This window comes from Anguilla rostrata, chromosome 9 (assembly GCF_018555375.3).
Source record: "Anguilla rostrata isolate EN2019 chromosome 9, ASM1855537v3, whole genome shotgun sequence".
NCBI classification, from domain to species: domain Eukaryota; kingdom Metazoa; phylum Chordata; class Actinopteri; order Anguilliformes; family Anguillidae; genus Anguilla; species Anguilla rostrata.
The window spans coordinates 46,137,179-46,157,176 of record NC_057941.1 but is presented as its reverse complement, the minus strand read 5'-3'; the positions used below and the strand labels follow the sequence as shown (position 1 = coordinate 46,157,176).

Sequence of the window (19,998 nt, the reverse complement as noted above, 5' to 3'; positions counted from 1 at the left end):
AAGTTAGAATGAAGCAATAAAAATTGCTCCAGCTTGTATTTTTACTATTAGTCTTAGTAAGGTGTTGTGCCACAACAAGCTGCCAGAACAGATTCAGTGCACCTTGGCATAGATTCTCTGAGTCTGGGACACTACTGGAGGGATGGGACACCATTCTTCCGAAAGATATTCATACGCCATGACCCATATGTGATCATATATGTGCTTGTTGAAGATCTCATTCCAAAATCATGGGCATTAATATGGAATTGGTTCCCCTTTGCTTCCTTCCCCAGGAAAGGCCTTCCCTAAACTGTTGCCATGGATATTGTATGGCGTGGCATTAGGATTTCCCTTTACTGGAACTAAGGGGCCTAGCCCAAACCATAAAAAAGCCCCAGACCATTATTCCTCCTTCACAGAACTTTACAGTTGGCACTATTGTGTCATTGTAGTGCAAATGCACAAAAATAGTGGAGGCTGTTCAAAGTTGTCAGTCACCTTGATTTCACATAAATATTATTTCAGTTGCCTAGCATACAGACTGTTGCTATTTTACATATCTCCATTGCTGATTTTCATTTCATGGCCTGCCAAACTCTGTGCAAGAATTTTGTACTCAAAGTTCAGCGCAAAGCAGCATGCAAAGTGGCTAAATCTGGGGCTAGGAACAGCGAGCCTCACTAATTTCTGAGAATATCACCACTTAAAGGAGACATGCTGATTTATCACATCAATTGCAAATGTAGTAAAAATAAGATTAGGCCACGCACACTGACAGGGCTTTTTTTTTTATTTGTTTCGTTTTTTAGAATAGATTATCTGTAGCTACATTCAGGGAATTAATATGAAATTATCTTTCTGTTACCCCCACCTAGTGGCAGAAAATAAGAATAGGTCTTCAAAAAAGCGCCAACGCCATTCTCCGTCATTACTTCTGGTGTAGGCCTACTAGGCCTATGTAAAATGTTCCATTTGTGCACAAACGAAAATAAAACAGGATATCAGCTTTTTGTGAACCAACATGAATATTATGTAGCGTAAATTGCTTATGAACCTTGGTAGATTTTATTCAGAGATACTTGATGTTGCTTCATTGTGCGACTCTCGATCAACATGAAAAGGCATTTCAAAGAATCCTATTTTTAAAATGTCTGCCTCTCTGGGGTTTAATATTAGTTTTGTTATGCATAACAAATGTTTTATTATGCATCAGGAATATTTATTATGCACCATGAACATGTTGTTTCAGAGCAGATTATTGGCATAGCCAGAGAAGAAAAGCTTCAAACAGAACAGGAGCTTCAAAACTGAATCATTCAAACCACAAATATTCAACTGTTTGAGTTTCAAGTAATAATGAACTATTTCCTGGACAAACTGTATTGACTTTGAAATACATTTGAAAAAAGAATTCAGAAAATGTTTACACTGCAAATAATTTGCAAATCTGCTATGAAATATTTATGCAGCCATGATCAGCAGGAGGTCAGGGGGTGAATAATGACAATAAGTTATAATATTTTACGTAGCCTAAGTATCAGCATGTGTTTTCTTGTCTACACTCCAGGTTTGCTATAATTTATTGTACTAACCTCATACTAATTATCTGCGGCTATGTTCACATCTCTAAAAAAAATGTTACATAGAAACACAATCCACAGCGGTTTAGATAACGTGGAACGCAATAATATTACTTTTAGATTGTTTCGGTTAAAAGCGAAAACACTAGGATATAATGCAATGACCGTGCTATGACCACCGTCAGTCATTTTGAATGTACAGATTCGTATTTAACGATAAAATGTAACTTTCCGGCAGAAGGCACGCCCACAGATCAGATAGACTGTGTTTAGAACCAATCGCAGAGGCTGATGTGAAGGTGACGATTACAACGGTGGTGACGGAAGGAGGGGCGAGTGTCCTCCATTTTGTAGGTCTGGTAACAGCGACCAAAGCGAGGGAAACTGCGGGCTGAAACTCCTGAAACAGGTACAGTAGCTAGAGTTTTATATACGTCGGATATATCAAATTCATTAAATGCATAAAAATAAGTCTCCGTTTTAATGATAAACTTGGGTGGTTCTCATCGTTTGTGGTGAACAAGTGCATCCACAGTTCCCGATGTGGTGATGTTGGATGGGTAGCTAGCGGTAGCCCATGTAAGCTAATTAGCCGTCTATCTTTTCATTTCCATGTCAAATGCAGTTTGAATATCTGCTGCAATCTAAGAGATACTACACCAAATGGACAACTACATAATTTACTCTAGCGGCTTGTGTTTTTTCTAAGGTTACCACGAAAGTAGTTAAAATAGTTGGACCTGGTTTTCAGACATTTCTACTCGGTATTGAAGCGTTGCAGGACCCTAACTGTAGACCTACTTAACGATAATCGAGTTTATTAACGTTTCGTTAATGTTTGTTTTTGTCTTTGCAGAGCGGGGATTTTGATAAACACATTTCTTCACGAATTTACAACATGAGTGGAGTGAATGTGAAGAAATTAAAGGTCAACGAGCTGAAAGAGGAACTTCAGCGGCGAGGCCTAGACACCCGTGGCCTGAAAGCGGATCTTGTCGATAGGTTGCAGGCTGCACTCGAGGCCGAGGCCACGGGGGAAGGAGGCGGACCACCGGTGGCACTTGGTGAGGGGTACGGCATCGGCGAGGAAGCTGGAGAAGGTGACGATTACGCGGACGAAGGTATGGCTACTGGCCACCGTTCGTTAGCAAACTGTTATTGATGTTGGGGGAGGATGGCTTGGGTTTTATATTAACGCGGTGGCGCAGATGCCCCTCATGCCGAAAGAGATTAGAGCGGGATTACAGGGACAGATTTACAGTTAGAGTTGTTGCATGGTGGCCTGTCACGCAACGTGACGTGTAAGTTGCGCTTGCATTGATAGTTTTAGTTGTACAGCTAGGGAGCATGCCGGTGCTTTGTCTTTGTTTTGGTGGCTGGGTCACTATTGTGTACCACTTTGCTGTAGCGACCTAGTCTGAACGCAGCTGCAAAGCGCATCTTTGGATGTTGTACATCGACGTGAACTGGCTAGCCAAGCTTCCGCAAGAAAGCCCATGCTTTAGATCTGTAGAATTGGGATGACACTGACGCTCCACTGCACATTTAAGGGTGACTTACATTTAAATCTTTCAGATGAAGACGGTGGCGAAGAGGAGGAGGATGAGGATGAAGACTATCCTGAGCAGCAGGAAGAGGAGAACGGCGACGGAGGAGACCTGGACGGAGACGAAGCCCCCGAAATGGGTTACGGGATGAGCGAGTACCCTGCTGCTGATGCGGAAAAGCCCGAGGTGAAGCAGGAGAGTTACGAGGAAATGCTGGAACCGGAGCCCGAACCGCAGCCAGAACCAGAGGAAGAGCCACCAGAGCCCGAAGTAACGCCGCCCGAGGAGTCGGAGGAGAAGCCGGGTAAGTTGAGCATAATGCAGCATGACGAACATTACGTTTCAGTTTCAGTTTTATTTTCCCATACGGGAGTTGAGTCGAGTGAATATCAATTAAGTCATACCAATGAATGTGTTTGCATGCAGTTATTTGAGTTACCAAGCAAAAGCCTCCTCCTTCCCTTGGTAAATTCACTGATGTTGGACAGGGGTACTTGAGGTGGGCTTCTGCATTTACTGAACAGAAGAATGTTGACCATGGGCTGTCTTTGCATCTCAAGAGTCTTTTTGCAACTAAGCTGTTATGGCCAGGTTGCCAACAATAAAACAACCTCATCATTTGCTATGTTCCATTTTACCTTCAGTATAATTTGCATGACGGGTATTTCATGCACCAGCCTCCACAAAATTTCCTGAATCCATTATATATAGCGAGGGAAAACGATGCTTTACATGGATGACATAATGCTTTCGAGCGGGGCTCTGAAGTTAATTTGTTTGGGACGACGGTGTTATGTCACAGAAATTGGTCTGAAGGTGTCGACCAGCATACAGCGTGTTTTGGTTGGAGTTCCCTTTAAAAAAAATGTAAAAAAATAACCCTGTGCCATTCTCATTTGGCAGTGCTCGACATAAAAGAGGAGAAGGAAGAGGAGCAGGAGGAGCCACAGCAGCTGGAGAAGCAGGAGGAGCCACAGCCGGCCAATGAGTGGGAGGCGGCCGAGGCTCAGGAGGCGGACCAGGTTAAAACCGAAGATGATAGACAGGCTCATTACGGCCGCAAGAGGCCCTACGATGAAGGCCGGGGTCATGGGTACTATGAGCACCGTGAGGACAAGAGGTACGCCTTCTCTTGAATTTATTGGCTTGTTGTTTTCCCCATGTCGGGCACCGCTGTAGTGTAATTGATAAGGAACCGCTTTGGTGACTTGAGCTTGCCAGCTTGCATCCTGGGTGTGACACAGCTGGCTGCTGTACCTCCGAGCAAGGTGCAGTATCCGTCTGTATAAATTGATAAGCCCTGTGAGTGACTCTGAGATAAGCGACTCTGCAGAGATAATAGCGCTAGAGCCACCATTTTGCCCGCGGCTCATGCTACGTGCGCCCCGCGCCGTCTTTCGCAGGTCTCGCTCGCCTCAGCCGCCTGCCGAGGAGGAAGAGGAGGACTTCGATGACACGCTGGTGGCCATTGACACATGTGAGTGAAGTGTGTGTGTGTGTGTGAGTGGGAGAGTGTGTGTGTGTGTGTATGGCAGCATGCTTCTTTTTATATGGATGTGTGAGTGTGTGAGAAAAAGGGAGAGCATATTTGCATGAGCAAATTAAACCAAAATGGCTGCCCTCCAGCCAAAAGAGGGGCTTAGGGGTTTGCAGGATTCTTACTGCGGGGGCTGCAGATAATATCACTGATCACTGTACGGTAGGTAACTGTTCCCCATTCGGACTGCTTAGAAACTGACAGGTGTGTTGTGCCTGTTGAACAGACACAGTCCAGAGCTACCCCCTGCCCCTCTCCCACTTGTTCTTTATGCTGAATTTTACTGAGCTATGGGAACCAGGTTTTAACCCCCCTGAGCCAATGAGGAGGAGGTTGCAACTTTAGGACCAAGGACTTCCTGTGTGAAGACAATCAACTGTTGTTGATTGCTTACTATTTGAAGAATAGGTAGTGTTTCATCTAGTCTATACCTTGGTGCATCTATTTGGTAAATAGTCTTAAGTGTCCCTCATCCTGGCTGGTCTGGGCCCATTGAGTTAACGTATAGAGGATTTAAATCCATTACCTGAGTATCTCCCTCACCCATATAGTATCAGACATACGGTGGGTTGTCTGGTGAGAACTCTGACACATAATGGCACAACACAAGGCTGGCATTGGCTGCACATGAATTCCGAACTCTCCCCTTCACTGTAAAGTTATTCTGGATGGTAAAAGGTGCTGTATAATCGTAGTCGCGATTAGCTTATCAGTGAGCGTATAATAGCGTGTGCTCGTCTCCACAGATAACTGCGACCTGCACTTCAAGGTGTCCCGTGACCGGTACAGCGGCTACCCGCTCACCATCGAGGGCTTCGCGTTCCTGTGGTCCGGCGCCCGCGCGTCCTACGGCGTCAGAAAGGGCCGCGTCTGCTACGAGATCAAGGTATTCCAGCAGGACGGCGCTCTCGCTCCTTACAGGCCGTCTGCTGTGTGAACCTCTTAAAGCATCTGTGTGATGAAGCCTTTTTACTGGTTGAAAACTCATCTTGGTGCATGGGACTTCTATCAGCAGGTCACACTTCACCTAGGAATAAACCTGGTTCAAAACTCTTAAGTGAATATAAATCCTCATGCTGTGCTCGCACACCGAGAGCAGAATTTGGCATTCTTGATGTTTCAGTGTTTTGGGGATGCATGGCTTTGGCACTACACCACCAAAGTCATTGGGTGATCTACCAATCAAAATGGCAGGCAGGCATTCTGCTGCCTGAACAGTTTCAATGTGATCAGTGGTTTTCAGTGTTTGTTTCTACAGTGATGTGAAAGTATCGTTACCCCCCCCCCCAGATTAATGAAGAGATCTCAGTGAAGCACTTGCCCACCAGTGAGCCCGACCCCCATGTGGTGAGAGTGGGCTGGTCCCTGGACTCCTGCAGCACACAGCTGGGTAAGACTGAACTCACACACAATGGAAGAGAAAGGTCTCATAAGCGTACCGTACCCTGAGCTGCTGTCACAATGTACTCTGCCAGCTTCTGTACTCTTCAGTGTGATGTTGGATTTTTAACATTCTCAACGGCGAAAGACTGTTGTGTGAATTAATTTTCCATACAGGATAGTAAATTGAATTGTCACTGGCATTGTAATTGGTTGCTCCGATCTCTAGTTCTGAATGGCAGTTTGCACAAATGCAATGATCTCCAGCCAATAACAGTTTCTTTACATATTATCTACACGTATATCGCTCATGCATATTTGCAGAAGCGTACATACCGCATTATGGCTAACTCAATTTTCAGTGGAGTTGCTGATCTGCAGTTTATTCAAATTGAATAAGCATTAAGGCTCAGTGGTTGGCCAGTGCTAATACTGTTAGGAAGTACAACCATCTGCTCTTGTGGGCTTGCCAAGCGTAGTACAGTGTTTATATGTAAACCATTCTGATAAAGGATTGAGGTGATCCGTGCCTTTTAGGACAGTACACATCAAACAGAATGGGTCATTAAGGAACATGTCAGATATTCTCTGAAATGCATTTGTTGTGATGAGTGACTAGCAGTAACGCCTGCTCCTTTCCCAGGCGAGGAGCGCTTCTCCTATGGCTACGGAGGAACGGGAAAGAAATCCTCCGACTGCAAATTTGAGGACTACGGGGAGAAGTTTGGCGAGAACGACGTCCTCGGCTGTTACATAGTAAGGGCCGCTTTCCCTGGGCTCTGCGCTAACCTTTTTTTCCAAGGAGCACGTGTGCTGCTAATTTAAAAAATGCAGGAGCGCGCTGATGTATCCCAATTAGATGTTGTGCTCCTAAATTTTTTCCAGTTAGCACACATCAATTTAGCAGGAACAAATGCTCCTAAAATAGGAGCACTGTAGAGCCCTGTTTCCCCAGCCTGCCGCCCGGTGCCCCCCACCCCCCCCCCTCGCCCTCAGGATTCGGCTCAAACGCGTCTCTCCACGGTCCTTTTCCCCCGCAGGACTTCGAGGGCGAGGAGGAGGTGCAGATGGCCTTCTCCAAGAACGGCAAGTGGCTGGGCCCGTGCTACAGCGTGAACCGCGAGGAGCTGGCCGGCCGGCCGCTCTTCCCCCACGTGCTGGTCAAGAACTGCGCCATCGAGTTCAACTTCGGCCAGAAGGAGGAGCCCTTCTTCCCCCTGCCCGAGGGCTACGCCTTCATCCAGGACGTCCTGCTGGAGGACAGGGCCCGGGGCACCGTGGGACCCGCCACCAAGGCCGACTGCGAGGTGAGCGGCTTGGTGGGCGACGGGCAAGTCCCGCGCCACCTGAGCGAGATTGGCAAAGAAGAGGTTTGCCACCTCTACAGCTTGGCATTGGTTAATACACATGCAATTTCAGTTTTCAGTCTCGGTTGATTGTCATCCCATAACAAATTGGACTGCTCGCTGTTTTTTTTTTTTTGTGGGCTATGCATGGCAAATCGTGGTCACTCACTCACGGACGACCTTTGAGGGACGTTTAGTAGGACGCACACGCAGGTAGTGCCAGCTAAAATGTGTCTGCGGAAGTGAGTTGCGCCGTGGGTCTGGACGATTCCGTGCTTGTTGATTAATTCTACTACCTTTGGAGACACAGGCCTTGGATATTAGTGTGTCTCCAAATCTAGTTTCACCTCACACCCTCACCAAGTCCTGTCTCCCAAGGTTGCTCTTCTGCACCAGTAAACTGTTTAATCGTACATTTATTCACAAAGACACATTTAACACATGAACAGCCACGGGGCAATATTTTCCTGGTTTCCTTTTTCTGTTGTATGCAACTGGTTCAATGAAAGGAACTGAAGTCTCCCAGTCTGTGACACTAAAATTGAGTTTTAAAGCAAAAAAAAAAAAAAAAAGGTTATCGAAGAAAGAGTTTGAGGCATGAATACCTAAAAGCGATGTGACCATGTGAGGATTTTCGTTTGTGCGTTTTAGTTGCCGTGCAACACATCGTTTTCGTTTCATTGTTCCGTTTCTTGCCTTCCGTTTTTTTTTTTTTTGGTATTCGGAAAGAAAAAAAACGCTGTTTCCGCCTCCGCAGATCCTGATGATGGTGGGCCTGCCGGGGGCGGGGAAGACCACCTGGGCGATGAAGCACGCGGTGGAGAACCCCGAGAAGAAGTACAACATCCTGGGCACCAACGCCATCATGGAGAAGATGAAGGTGAGGGGGGGTCAGAGGCTGGCTTTGGGATAGTCTGGCAGCTCAAACCAGGCCGACCAGACCCCGGCCTCACAGACACAGTTTGAAATGCTTCAGTCCTTCAGATTAAAAAATAAATAATAATAAAAGAAATCAATTCCCAGCAAATGGACAGGTTTTCAGAAGAATTTGCCGAAGTCTGATCCATTTTCTCCCAGCGTTGGGAATAGGTCTGAAGGCCGTACGTTGTGCGTTTTGTTCAGTCGCTCGTCTTGTCTAAAACGCTCGGGGATCCGCAGTTTCTGAAATTTACTGCCAGCGGTTGGTCAGTGGGTGTGAATCCGACGGGAAGGTTTAAAAAAACTGCTCCTCACCCCCCCACCCCCCCAGGTGATGGGCCTGCGCCGCCAGCGGAACTACGCGGGCCGCTGGGACGTCCTGATCCAGCAGGCCACGCAGTGCCTGAACCGGCTCATCCAGATCGCCGCCCGTAAGAAGCGCAACTACATCCTGGACCAGGTACTGCCCCCTCCCCGCCGTCCTTTACACACACACCCCCCTCCCCCAATTCCCCAACCCCCACCCCCTCCCCACCCACCCACAGCTGTTAACTGATACACACACCCAGCATTGCACTGAAAAAACTGTCTCTCTAGTGTAGTAGCCTTGATCAGCCTGTTAATTCTTGCCTGGAACTTGCTGCGCTTGTGTTCTTGTGTCCTGAACGTGTTGTTGCTGTCATGTATTGAAAGGATAAACCATTAATTCTGTTTTGTTCAAGTGACAGAGGAATATGCACAAAAGTCATACCTGTTCTCATTCTTGAATATCTTTTGATTTCTTTACTGTATGTCTTGTTGAAAGAGCTCTTTGTACATTGTACAAATAGTCCATGTGAATAGTAAGATGTTGAAAAACAAGTAAACACTGCCTGGTGAGTAAGAAAAACACCTTTGTTGCTATGTTAATCGTAAAAATAAAGTGACATTGACATAGTTTTTTTGATATAAAAACGGTAACAGTACTTATCCATGTAGCATATGGAACTTTTGAATGTTTTATTTTGTGATAATAACACATCCAAGGTAAGTGGAAGAACTAACGAAAGTTTTGACTTTCCAGAGCCTTGCTCTTCAAATTTCTTAAGGTAGGTACGGTCTCAAGGACAATCCCATGGGTTGCCTTGGAAACTGTGAGTATCCCCAGGTAGGTAGTCAATGTTTGTCAATGTCGGCAGTACAGATGTGCGTTTGAAGAGCAGGTAGGTACTGGTAAGTAAGGGGACCCTGTCAGGACTTTACTTTATTTTAAATTTATGCACATTTAAGCGAAGATAGTGTACTTCATCTTTTAAGATAAGATAGCGACTAGTATTTGCCAGTTTGTTTTGGTAGCCGTGATGTATTGGGTTTGAGGGAGGTTGCTATGGTGCATCTCTGTAGACTTACACAAATCATCTGTGGATAAGCAGGGCTACACTAGTGAGCATGACTCGTGCGTGTTCAGAGAAAGGCATACGAACTGTACCCCCGGTTGGCGAATGCTCAGGGGAGTGGGAGGGGCAGGGTGAACGCTTTTTCGCCTTTGACGTGCAAAGGTTTAACCGTACGTTGCATGTTAGCGGAAACGATTCCTTGAGCCGTTTTAATAGAGTCGGTGCATGGCCGTGCGCACGATGAATGATTATGAATCGTAAGAGATCCCGTGTCCTTTTTTAAGGGCGCACTCGAATGCCTTGGCGTAAGATTCGTAAGAAACGGGAGCAGAGCAGGAATAGGCAGCTCTCGACTGTTAGCGGTTTCTTGGGGTCCCCTGACGTGAAATCTTCTCCCCAGTAAAAGGACACCGGTGAGGGAGACGCTGCCGCCCAGCCCCGCCACGGTAGGTTCTGTGAGGTTGTGAGAGACAACCATTTGGTTAGTTCCAGTAAATATAGACCAATGACAACCAAGAAAAAAACTCTCTCACTTTCATCATTGCAGGATTCCAATTTCCCCTCCTACGGAGCGCAAAGCCGTAAACAAAAAGCAAAAAAACAAGCAAACAATAATGAACGGCTTCTACTTCTTTCTTGTCACCATTGCTAGACAAATGTATATGGATCAGCCCAGAGACGAAAAATGCGTCCTTTTGAAGGTTTTCAACGCAAGGCTATTGTAATTTGTCCCGCGGACGAGGACTTAAAAGAGCGAACGTTAAAGCGAACTGATGAGGAAGGGAAGGATGTGCCCGATCATGCTGTGTTAGAAATGAAAGGTAGGAATTCCATGGAAAACGAACCCTCCCCAAAAAAAAAAAACTACAAACAAGATCTGCTTTTTTTTTTTTTACTATGTATGTTTTTGTTTCGTCTTTTGTTGTTTTTAAAAGTTATTTTTTTAATCGAACTTGGAAGACCCCCCCTCCCCCACCCTTCTCCCCCACCCCTAAAAGTTTAGTCTTTTTAGACCCGTCCCCCTTTTTTTCCCTCTTGCCTCCATTTTGAGTTTATTTTCATCTGTTATTTGTATCTCATATCCCCCCCCTACTGCTTCCTCCTTTACCACTGCAAACTGAGGATTTTTAAAATTAAATTTAAAATTAAACCTTTATTTATACAGGGTACTTTGACTGAGCACATGCTCATCTACGTCAACACCCTGCTAATTCCCCGCCTCGATGTAGCCTAACCTACCTAACCTTTGGATTTAAGTCACATGGTTTTATTTCATGAGTAATCGCTGGCAGCAAGGATGGTTTATTATTCTGGTTTCTGTCCATGTTTGATTTGACTGCCACTTGTCTACTAACAATAGTTTATCCTTCATAAATTAGTATTCTGTAAGCTGACTATGGAATGTTCCGGTCACTTTCCCAAACTATAGTGCCTCATACAGTTTTGATTTGGATTTCCATTTGGAGAAAAACACCGGTCGTTCTCACAGGTGGATGTGAGTGAGAATACTTGATTTGCAGTGAAGTCTTTTCTTTTTTCCTCCGCTCTGCCCCCCTCCACCCTTACTCACACCTCTACTCCCTCTGCCGATTTTTATTTTCTGTTTTTCCTACACTGGAGCAAATCTTCCCCTAGAGGCAGCATTTGCTCCAGATCCCGCTAAGCCCCCACACAGTCATGCTCTGTATATCTGTCCTCAACATCGCCCTTCCCTTTCTTTCTTTCTTTCGTTCGTTCTTTTCTTTGTTGTTGTTTTTTTCGGTCACCCCTGTCCGAGGGTAACTGTGTTCCTCTCTGTCTCCCGGCGGCCGTGCTGGTCCTCGTTGCGTCCCGCGTCCCGCTGCCCCGTTAGCCAACTTTGTGCTCCCGGAGGCCGGCGACTTTCTGGACGACGTGAGCTTCGTGGAGCTGGAGCGCGAGGAGGCCGACAAGCTGGTCAAGCAGTACAACGAGGAGGGCCGCAAGGCCGGCCCGCCTCCCGACAAGCGCTTCGACAACCGGCCCGGCGGCTTCCGGGGCCGCGGCGGCGGCGGCGGCTACCAGCGCTACGACAACCGCGGCGGCCCCCAGGGCGGCCGGGGCGGCTACCAGAACCGCGGCGGCGGAGGGGGCGGCGGCTTCCGAGGGGGTGAGAGCTGCTTTTGGTTGGGCGTCAGTGGGTACCGCCTTGCGCTCGTTTCCGCGGTGCTAACGAACGGTGTTCTCTCTCTCTCTCGCTCGCTCTCTCTCTCTCTCCCTCCAGGGTATAACCGCGGCGGGTACAACCAGAATCGCTGGGGGGGCAACCACCGGGAAGGCGGCTCGGGGGGGCGCGGCGGGTACAACCGCAACCAGCAGTCCGGCGGGGGCTACAACCACAACCGCCAGGTCGCGTACAGCAAGGGAGGCAGTGGGGGCGGAGGCTACAGCCAGGCGCAGGTTAGCATGCTGACAATGTGCTTCACTGAGTGGCTAATATCAGCCTTCCCCGATGCATTAGCTTATTACTCACTGTCCCTTTTTGTAGCCCCAGACCTACAGCCAGGGCTACAGTCAAGGCTACAACCAGGGCAACTACAACCAGGGTTACAACTACGCCAGCTATGGGCAATACCCGGGGTACAGCCAGAGCTACAGCCAAACCCCAGCTGCCACTGGGCAGACATACAGCCAGCAGCAGAACTACAACCAGCAGTACCAGCAGGTGAGCTCTCGCACTCCCCCACCTTTTAACCCTTTATGGACCAGAGCATGTGGACACCTGACATCCAGCATCTCATTCCAACTACGATAAACAGCCCCAGACCAAGGGGTGTCCAGATACTTTCGGTCATATAGTGGCTAGAATGTTCTTAACTGAACATTCTAATTAATGATGATGTAACGATCACTACTGGACTTCTAGAACACTGACAGAATTTTGAAAAAGCGTTCCAAAAAAAAAAGACCTACTCTTCAAAGGGTTATTAATCGTGTGTACAGAGTTCCGCTCAGACTCCCAGCTGACCCCTGCTTCTGTCTGCAGTACGCACAGCAGTGGCAGCAGTATTACCAGAACCAGAGCCAGTGGAACCAGTACTACGGCCAGTACGGGAACTACGGCAACTACTCCGGCCAGGGCACGCAGGGCACCCAGGGCTCCCCGGGCACGCAGTAGCCCCGCCCTGCCACCACGCGCGGCGGACAAGAACGCATCACATTCAAGCGACGACTCGGCTCTCCCTTCGTCTTGTGACCACCCCCCCAACCCCCCCCTTCTCCTCCTCCATCTCCCTTCCACTCACGTACTCTCCCACATGCTTCTGTTAAGATTGTCTAGCTTTCAGTTTTCTTTGCCTTAAAAGCTTACAGCATTTCCATTCCTGTTAGCCCACGGTGTGTATTTTAGCTACATTAGATCCTGCATTCAAATAGTGGAAACATGCGGCTTGCTTCTATTCTAGCCTGTTTAAAACGGGAACCCTGCCCCCTAGTGGGCACCAGCATTATGTGGCATTGCAGGAGGTCATTCCTGCAGTACATGTGTGGTGTACAGGAAGTGCGTCTCATAGTTCAATTAATTTGGCTAGGACCCGCACGCGTAAATCTTACAGCTACTTTCTTTTGGTGTTTTAAGGGGGATGGAGGCATTTGTTTGACAGATCCTTTGTTTTAAGCATTTCCCCTTTTCAGTTAAATTTTAGGGGTTAGACCGTAGATCGAAGAACTGCAGATTTTAAAAAACATACCTACTAATAAAAGGTTTTCACCAAGGTCGTTTGAAATCTATCTTGCATCTTCATTGCTTTTGATTTGATAGTCAAAATTTAGGTTAATTGAAATGGGAGTCTGAGAAGGCTAACATTTTAGTTAGTACTTTTTGTGTAACTTATCAACTTATTTTGTGATTAAGGCGCACTTGCAGCCATCAAACATTTTTACCATTTTTTTTTTTTTTGCTTTTCCTTTTATAATGTACCATTTTAAAGCTGTTAATAATTCAGTCGGATGCATATATCTCTCTCCCTTTTCCCTCCAGATTGTTTTGCAAGTTTTGTGGTCATTAACAGGTTTTGTGTGTTGTGTAAACTTTTTTATACCATGTCTGTAAAACTGTATCTGCACGTGGGTCTGTGTTCAATCAAAATCCAGACACTTTTGTATTTGAGAATATATTCGGATGACTCCAAGCGTGTCTTGTCTTTCTTTGTTGAATCAAATTGTGTTCCACTTTAGGTGCGAGTAGCAAGGTACAAATAAATGACTTCAATGCTTTTTCAAAGAGCATGGGTACATTAACTGATCCAAAATCATGAGAAGACGGTATTGGTGACTTACATTTTATTATTAAAACTCACTTTAACTTAATGACAAATACTAGATTTCACACACCAGTGTGTTGCCTGCTAGGTTATTTGATTTCAATAAATGGTACTTGCCACTGAATTTTAGAATGCCAACCAGAAGTTAAGACTGCAATTACAAGACATTTGACCAGCACGTCATATTGGTGACTCGAGCTACAGTGCAGCTTTAAGTACTAATGTGCTGCGTTCTGGTAGATTTCTTATAAATGTATGTGTTCCCTTGTGCGGATAAATTTGAAGCACACGGGATCTCAAACATGCAACAAAAACAAGCCGTCATGTTTCACAAAAATGCCTCCAGCGACGTACCTGAACTCACTATGGTTATGCAACAGCATTTAGGCTACGTCCATTGAACACCTACTGGCTGTAGAAAATACACGTTAGAACGTACACTTGGGAACCATAAATATGAATGCCCATGAGGTAACCCACTAACGATAGTTCAGTTGGCATCAATTTGTCGGCCATCCATTGCTCATGCCTGGGTGCCCAACGACTACATCATAAATAGGAATTAAAGCAGGAAATGTCATTTGCTGTCGACAACAATTACAGCCTTGAGCACAATAAGCCACGCTCATGTTACTAGCTATTTTTGTAGTTAGCTACGTTTTTCACGGCGATCGCTGGCTATGTAGCTGGCCTGTTCGGTATCATTCATGGCAAGAGATTCAAAGACGGTGTCTGCTCTGAAGAATCTTGGGTGAGCACCAACTTAAGCTAGCAAAGTTTGTTAGCTAGCTCGCTATGTCGGCAGGTTGCTATATTTTGGTTATTAGCTAGCTAAGTTAAACAGTGCCAAGTGTCAGGTAACCACATCTTATTAATGACGTTAGCTAGTTCAGTAAATCCATGTGTTATGTATGTATATGGCAAGCCGAATGAGAATTTATTCCACATCCCTGAAATCCTATTTGCGGTTTCCGTCTAGTTCCCTGTTTTTCACGTTTTCGACATTTTGTCTTCCTAGTTGAACGAAACCGTTTTGATATCAAAGATGTACACCTTACTAGTCATTCAATTTGAGGAAGTAATTGCACTTTTATGGTACTTGTTACATCAGAAACCTTACCAGTTGCACAACGGTACCCACTAGTGCCACCACGGTCTGAACTGGTCAGCCCTCCAATCCACTAGTGGCCTTTTAAACCTAAAGAATGTTGCAATTGAAACAGCGGTAGTTAAATAGTGAAGTAGTGGCGTGTGAACTAGTTCACTTGTATATGACCCGTATTTATTGGCGCAGTGCGGGCTAGTGTTCAGACACATTTTCTCTGTATCCATTTACAGACCTTAACGTTACAGGATATGCATTTTTTGTCTGTTTGTTTTTCACTTCATTACTAGGTACCCTGGCAACGCTTGTTTGAGGCAATGTAGTTGCGAAGAGCTTCCATGCCGAGTTCTGTCCTGGCTGGTCTCTGAGCTAAGGTCAACCTGTCCAGAGGTACAGGGTGGCGACAAACAAGGTGACAGTACCCCACAACTCTAGCTGCCATCATACTTCCCCTTGCTCTTGTAAAGACTTTTAAAATACAGAAGCGGTGTATACAAATCGAAGCATTCTACAGACTGAGCAAACAACTCAGTTCCTGTGATCTTTTGTAGAGGATCTGCATGTTAATAGTAATGAGTGTCGGTGTTCTGACGATTTTTACTACCTTGAAATTACTGACCGGTAGTTCAAGTGGTCATGTCTGTCGTTTTTTGCTACCATATCGGTAAATTACTACCCCAAGAAAACTGTGCTACTTTTGTCGCCAAATACTTTCAAGCTGATTAGATTTTTATTTTCATTAATTGTTACAACAACAACTTCATGCACAATACTTCTTGGTAGGACAACTCGATAGGTAGGATGAAATGTGAGAATACCTTGTAAGGGAAGGGGTGGGGTGGGGATAGGATTCTTCTTGACACAGATAGGATTCTTCTTCACACCCTTACTGAATTTTCATACGATGCAACAAACTGCAATGTTTCAGAGAGAAAGGGACAGAACCTTTTCATGCTATGAATACAAAGCAGAGCGAGTTAACTGGTGGCTCTAGGCCGAGAATGTTTGCTAGAAGTGTATGTTCCCATTTTTCCAGGTCGCACAGCGAGTGCTGTTCTGGTGGGGGAGCTGAGGACGCTACTTAGAGATCTGCACTGTCCCTACGCTGCCCTGGCAACGGAGACACTATCCCCTGCACTACTTAACACAGCTGCTGGTGAGAGTGGGGTATCTCTCTGGTTGGGAGGCTGAAGGGTGTGGATGAGGGCTGATGGCGTCTCTTGTTGATTCCGCTGCCACGTCGCGTTCGCAGAGTTCCTGGTGACGGAACTGCAGGCTGCGAGGATACTACAGCGCAAAGAGCACCACCCGGAGGACGCAGCCTGCGACGACGGCACCGAGAAGGAACGGAGAGAGGGAGAAGACGTGGGGCTGGAGTTGGAGGAAGAAGGGGGAGAAGGAGACGGAGGGGTGTGGAGTAGAGAGAAAGAACAGGAAGTGAAAGAGGAGTCCGACCGGCTCTTTCGGTCCCTGGGTCTGGAACCTTCCACTCGGCTGAGTGATGTGTACGCTGAGGTGAGAATAACGGTTCCTGTGAACGTGCAGAGACACAGGCTCTCAAACGCATGCTTGCATATGCCCACACAGACACGCGCTAACACCACCCAGTGCCCACCAACACTGCCAAAGTGCCCCTGAGCAAGGCGCTGAACCCCCTAACTGCTCCAGGGGTGCTGCACTGTGGCTGACCCTGCACTCTGCCCTCTCTGATGAGATCTTGCATGCTTGTATGTAGGAGGGGACTATAAATATAGGGCCGTGTATGTATGTGTATCTAGGAGGGATATGCGGGAAAACAAATTCCACTTACCTTGTGTTAAATGGTAAATAAAGTGAATCTGAGTCCGCACATGCATGCACGCAAATACATACACCCACACATGCATTCACGGTCGGACAGACACACACCCACACATGCATGCACGGACGCACACACACGTGCCTTTATTTATACACAAAAAGAAGAAGTGACTGGGAAATGGAAACCGTTGCAATATGGCTGACATGCTGTGAGCCGCCACTAGAGGGCGCTGTGGTAATTGAGTGCCGTTTGTGCGTTGCGCCAGGTGGAGTCGCGTGTCGCTGCGCTGCCAGGAGGCACTGTGCCCGAGCCGCTCCTGAAGACGACCCTGAATTCTGAGCAGTGGGTATGGAACATGGGAGGGTATTCTCTATTTCTGTCAAAAGGAGAGTTCACTACTGCCAGTACTTGCTGCAGCTGAGGCTTGCAGTTAAGGGGATCTCTCTAAATTCAAATGTGAGTTCACTGCTGGTGGTACTTACTGGAGCTGAGGCTTGTAGTTAAGGGGATCTCTCTAAACTGGCATCATTTCTCATTTGTGCAGAATGTGCATTGGTGTAGCAGCCATTTTTATTTTTAAGGATGCTTCTGCTTCCCTCCCTCGCCCCCCCTCTCTCAGCGGCGCCTCCACCAGATCGACCTGGCCCTCGCTCAGGACTACGAGTGCCGTCGAAACATGATGACCAAACGCTTCCAGGTCACCCTGCAGTCGTTCACCTGGGGTGAAAAGGGCCCGGTACATGTCCTATTATCTCTACCCTGCTGCCAGACTTTCTGCCTCTTGGAGTCCCGTCAAATTTAGTCAGTTCTGGAAATTAACTGAAATTCAGTTAAATTGTCATAAAATAATCATAGAAACCTGTAAAAAAAGAAAGTGTCTTAAGCGTTTTTGTCTTGTAATGAGACTTAAAATCTTATTTTTTCTCTTGAGACGAAACTATTAGCTTGTTTTAAGTTACTTTTACCTTGTCAAGTGAAATTGTTTTAAAACAAATTAGGTACTAATTTGTAATAGAATAGAAGTAATAGAAATTAAATTTCTAAGGCTAAGGTACTTGGTAAGATTGACTTATTTTTTGTTTTTTGCGGCAAACATTATGGCAATTAAATCAACTCATTCAACTCAAAATTCAAGTCATAGCGCTGACTGTCCGATTTGTAATTGAGTTGGTGGCCAATGATTAACAGTGCCCCGGGTGCATTCTGTGCGCTGTACAGGAGCGCAGTTCTGTTTGATTAACACAGTTCTGTGTGCTGTACAGGAGCGCAGTTCTGTTTGATTAACACAGTTCTGTGCGCTGTACAGGAGCGCAGTTCTGTTTGATTAACACAGTTCTGTGCGCTGTACAGGAGCGCAGTTCTGTTTGATTAACACAGTTCTGTGTGCTGTACAGGAGCGCAGTTCTGTTTGATTAACACAGTTCTGTGTGCTGTACAGGAGCGCAGTTCTGTTTGATTAACACAGTTCTGTGCGCTGTACAGGAGCGCAGTGGTGCGGTACCGGCCTCGTTGCACATCCTGTGCCCACAGGCCCGACTCTCTGTCTTCTCCATCCTGCTGGCGCAGGGAGGGCCAGTCGCGCATCCTCCGCTGTACAAAGCGCAGGGCCTGGCACTCCGTCCACAAGTGCGTGTGTCGAGGTGATGTGTGTGTGTGCTGTGTCTGTGTGTGTGTGTGTGGGTGTGTGTGTGTGGTGTGGCACGTGTGTAAGTGCGTGTGTGTGGTGTGGTGTGGTGTGTGTGTGTGTGTGTGTGTGTGTCGTGTGTATGTGGTGTGTGTGTGTGTGGTGTGTATGTACGTGTGTGTGTGTTGTTTGTGTGTGTGTGTGTGTGTGTTTGTGTCCATGTGTATGTGTGTGTGTGTGTGTTTATGTGTTTGTGTGTGTGTGTGTGTGTGTGTGTGTTGTTTCTGTGTTTGTGTGTGTGTGTGTGTTCTGTGTTTTGTGTCCTGTGTTGTAGTTGTGTGTGTGTGTGTGTGTGTTGTGTGTGTGTGTGTGTGTGTGTGTGTCTGTTTGAGTGTGTTTTATGTGTGTGTGTGCATGTGCATGTGTGTGTGTGTGTGTCTGTGTTTATGTGTTTGTGTGTGTGTGTGTGTCCATGTGTATGTGTGTGTTTATGTGTGTGTGTGCGCGTTTCCTAAGCAGGGTTCTCTTCAAACAGTGGTGCTACACCACCTTGCACAGCTTCTCTTCAGCCTCTCAAAAACTGACTGTAGTGTCATTTCGGATCATGACAGACACCTCAGCACCACTCACTCATAAAAGGAGAGCCCTGTCATGGTGCAATTTATGCAGGCCCTGCTAGACAGCTGTGCTGTGTGTCATGTGACTTCAGGCCCCGCTGGGCAGCGCCGTTGACCTGCGCTGCGACTCTCTCTCCTCCGCAGGTCCTAATGGGACACGTCCCGGACAGAGGGGGGCGGCCTGGGGAAATCGAGCCCCCCATGCCCTCCTGGGAGCGTCGCAGGGATGGAGGAGGAGGAGGAAGGGGAGGCGGCGCCGGCCACCAGCGGTGGGGCAACAAGAGGAAGAAGAAGAGCAGGAAGAAAGAGCGGGGGGAAGAAGGGAGGGACGCGTCTCCCGGTGCCAGCGAGCACGCTAGGGAACGAGGGAGGAGAGGGAGGAGTCCGGAGAAGACAGACGCGGTTCAGCGGCAGGAGAAGGGAAATGAGGAGTAAAAGAGAGGGAAGGAGAGAAGGAGGGAGAAGCAGTTTAAATATACCACAGGCACTGTAGTCGTTACCTAAAGGGTAGGGGTAGAGACCCTGGATGTGATGTCATAGGTGAACATTGAACATGTAGAAAATTGGAATATATTTAAAATGACAATTTCCAAATATGGTGCTTTCTCCCCTTTAATTGTGCGAAATGTTGGGGTCAAGCATCTTGAGAACTTTAAATCTTTCTTCATAATCTTTAGTGAACTGGTTTGTAACTGACCACTGTAAATGTATGGGAAGGACTGTGTGATACTGTACTTTACACAGAATTAGTCCGTAAATGTATTCGTTAGTAGGCCAGGATGGTTTGCAGCTTCCTTAAATATGATTGTGAACATCTGGCAACAAACCATGGTTTTATTTTCAGAAAAGGACACAAATTTAACGTGTGTTTGTCTTTAAGAAGACATGTTTAGTGTAGTTTAATG

The 19,998-nt window shown here is 46.6% G+C and overlaps 2 protein-coding genes across 3 annotated transcripts; both read left to right on the top strand.

The window, feature by feature from the left end:
* Positions 1-1,817: 1,817 nt before the first annotated feature.
* hnrnpul1l (heterogeneous nuclear ribonucleoprotein U-like 1 like) lies at positions 1,818-13,814 on the top strand. The gene is made up of 16 exons (XM_064352494.1): positions 1,818-1,971; positions 2,419-2,683; positions 3,138-3,413; positions 4,013-4,229; positions 4,513-4,586; positions 5,393-5,532; positions 5,937-6,036; positions 6,670-6,782; positions 7,067-7,333; positions 8,130-8,252; positions 8,622-8,750; positions 10,319-10,487; positions 11,519-11,794; positions 11,909-12,084; positions 12,173-12,349; positions 12,671-13,814. Exons 2-16 carry the CDS (start codon positions 2,461-2,463, stop codon positions 12,800-12,802), a joined length of 2,592 nt encoding a protein of 863 aa, XP_064208564.1. The 5' UTR covers positions 1,818-1,971; positions 2,419-2,460; the 3' UTR covers positions 12,803-13,814.
* A 631-nt stretch (positions 13,815-14,445) lies between these two features.
* Positions 14,446-17,729, top strand: im:7138535 (uncharacterized protein LOC797998 homolog). Of its 2 annotated transcripts, none has more exons than XM_064352493.1 (6): positions 14,446-14,697; positions 15,342-15,466; positions 16,103-16,207; positions 16,304-16,566; positions 17,118-17,198; positions 17,472-17,729. In XM_064352493.1, exons 1-6 carry the CDS (start codon positions 14,654-14,656, stop codon positions 17,652-17,654), a joined length of 801 nt encoding a protein of 266 aa, XP_064208563.1. In that variant the 5' UTR covers positions 14,446-14,653; the 3' UTR covers positions 17,655-17,729. The 2 variants fall into 2 exon arrangements, with proteins under 2 accessions (XP_064208563.1, XP_064208562.1); XM_064352492.1 differs by having other exon boundaries at positions 14,450-14,697; positions 15,342-15,463; positions 16,088-16,207; positions 17,472-17,715.
* The last annotated feature ends 2,269 nt before the right edge of the window (positions 17,730-19,998 follow it).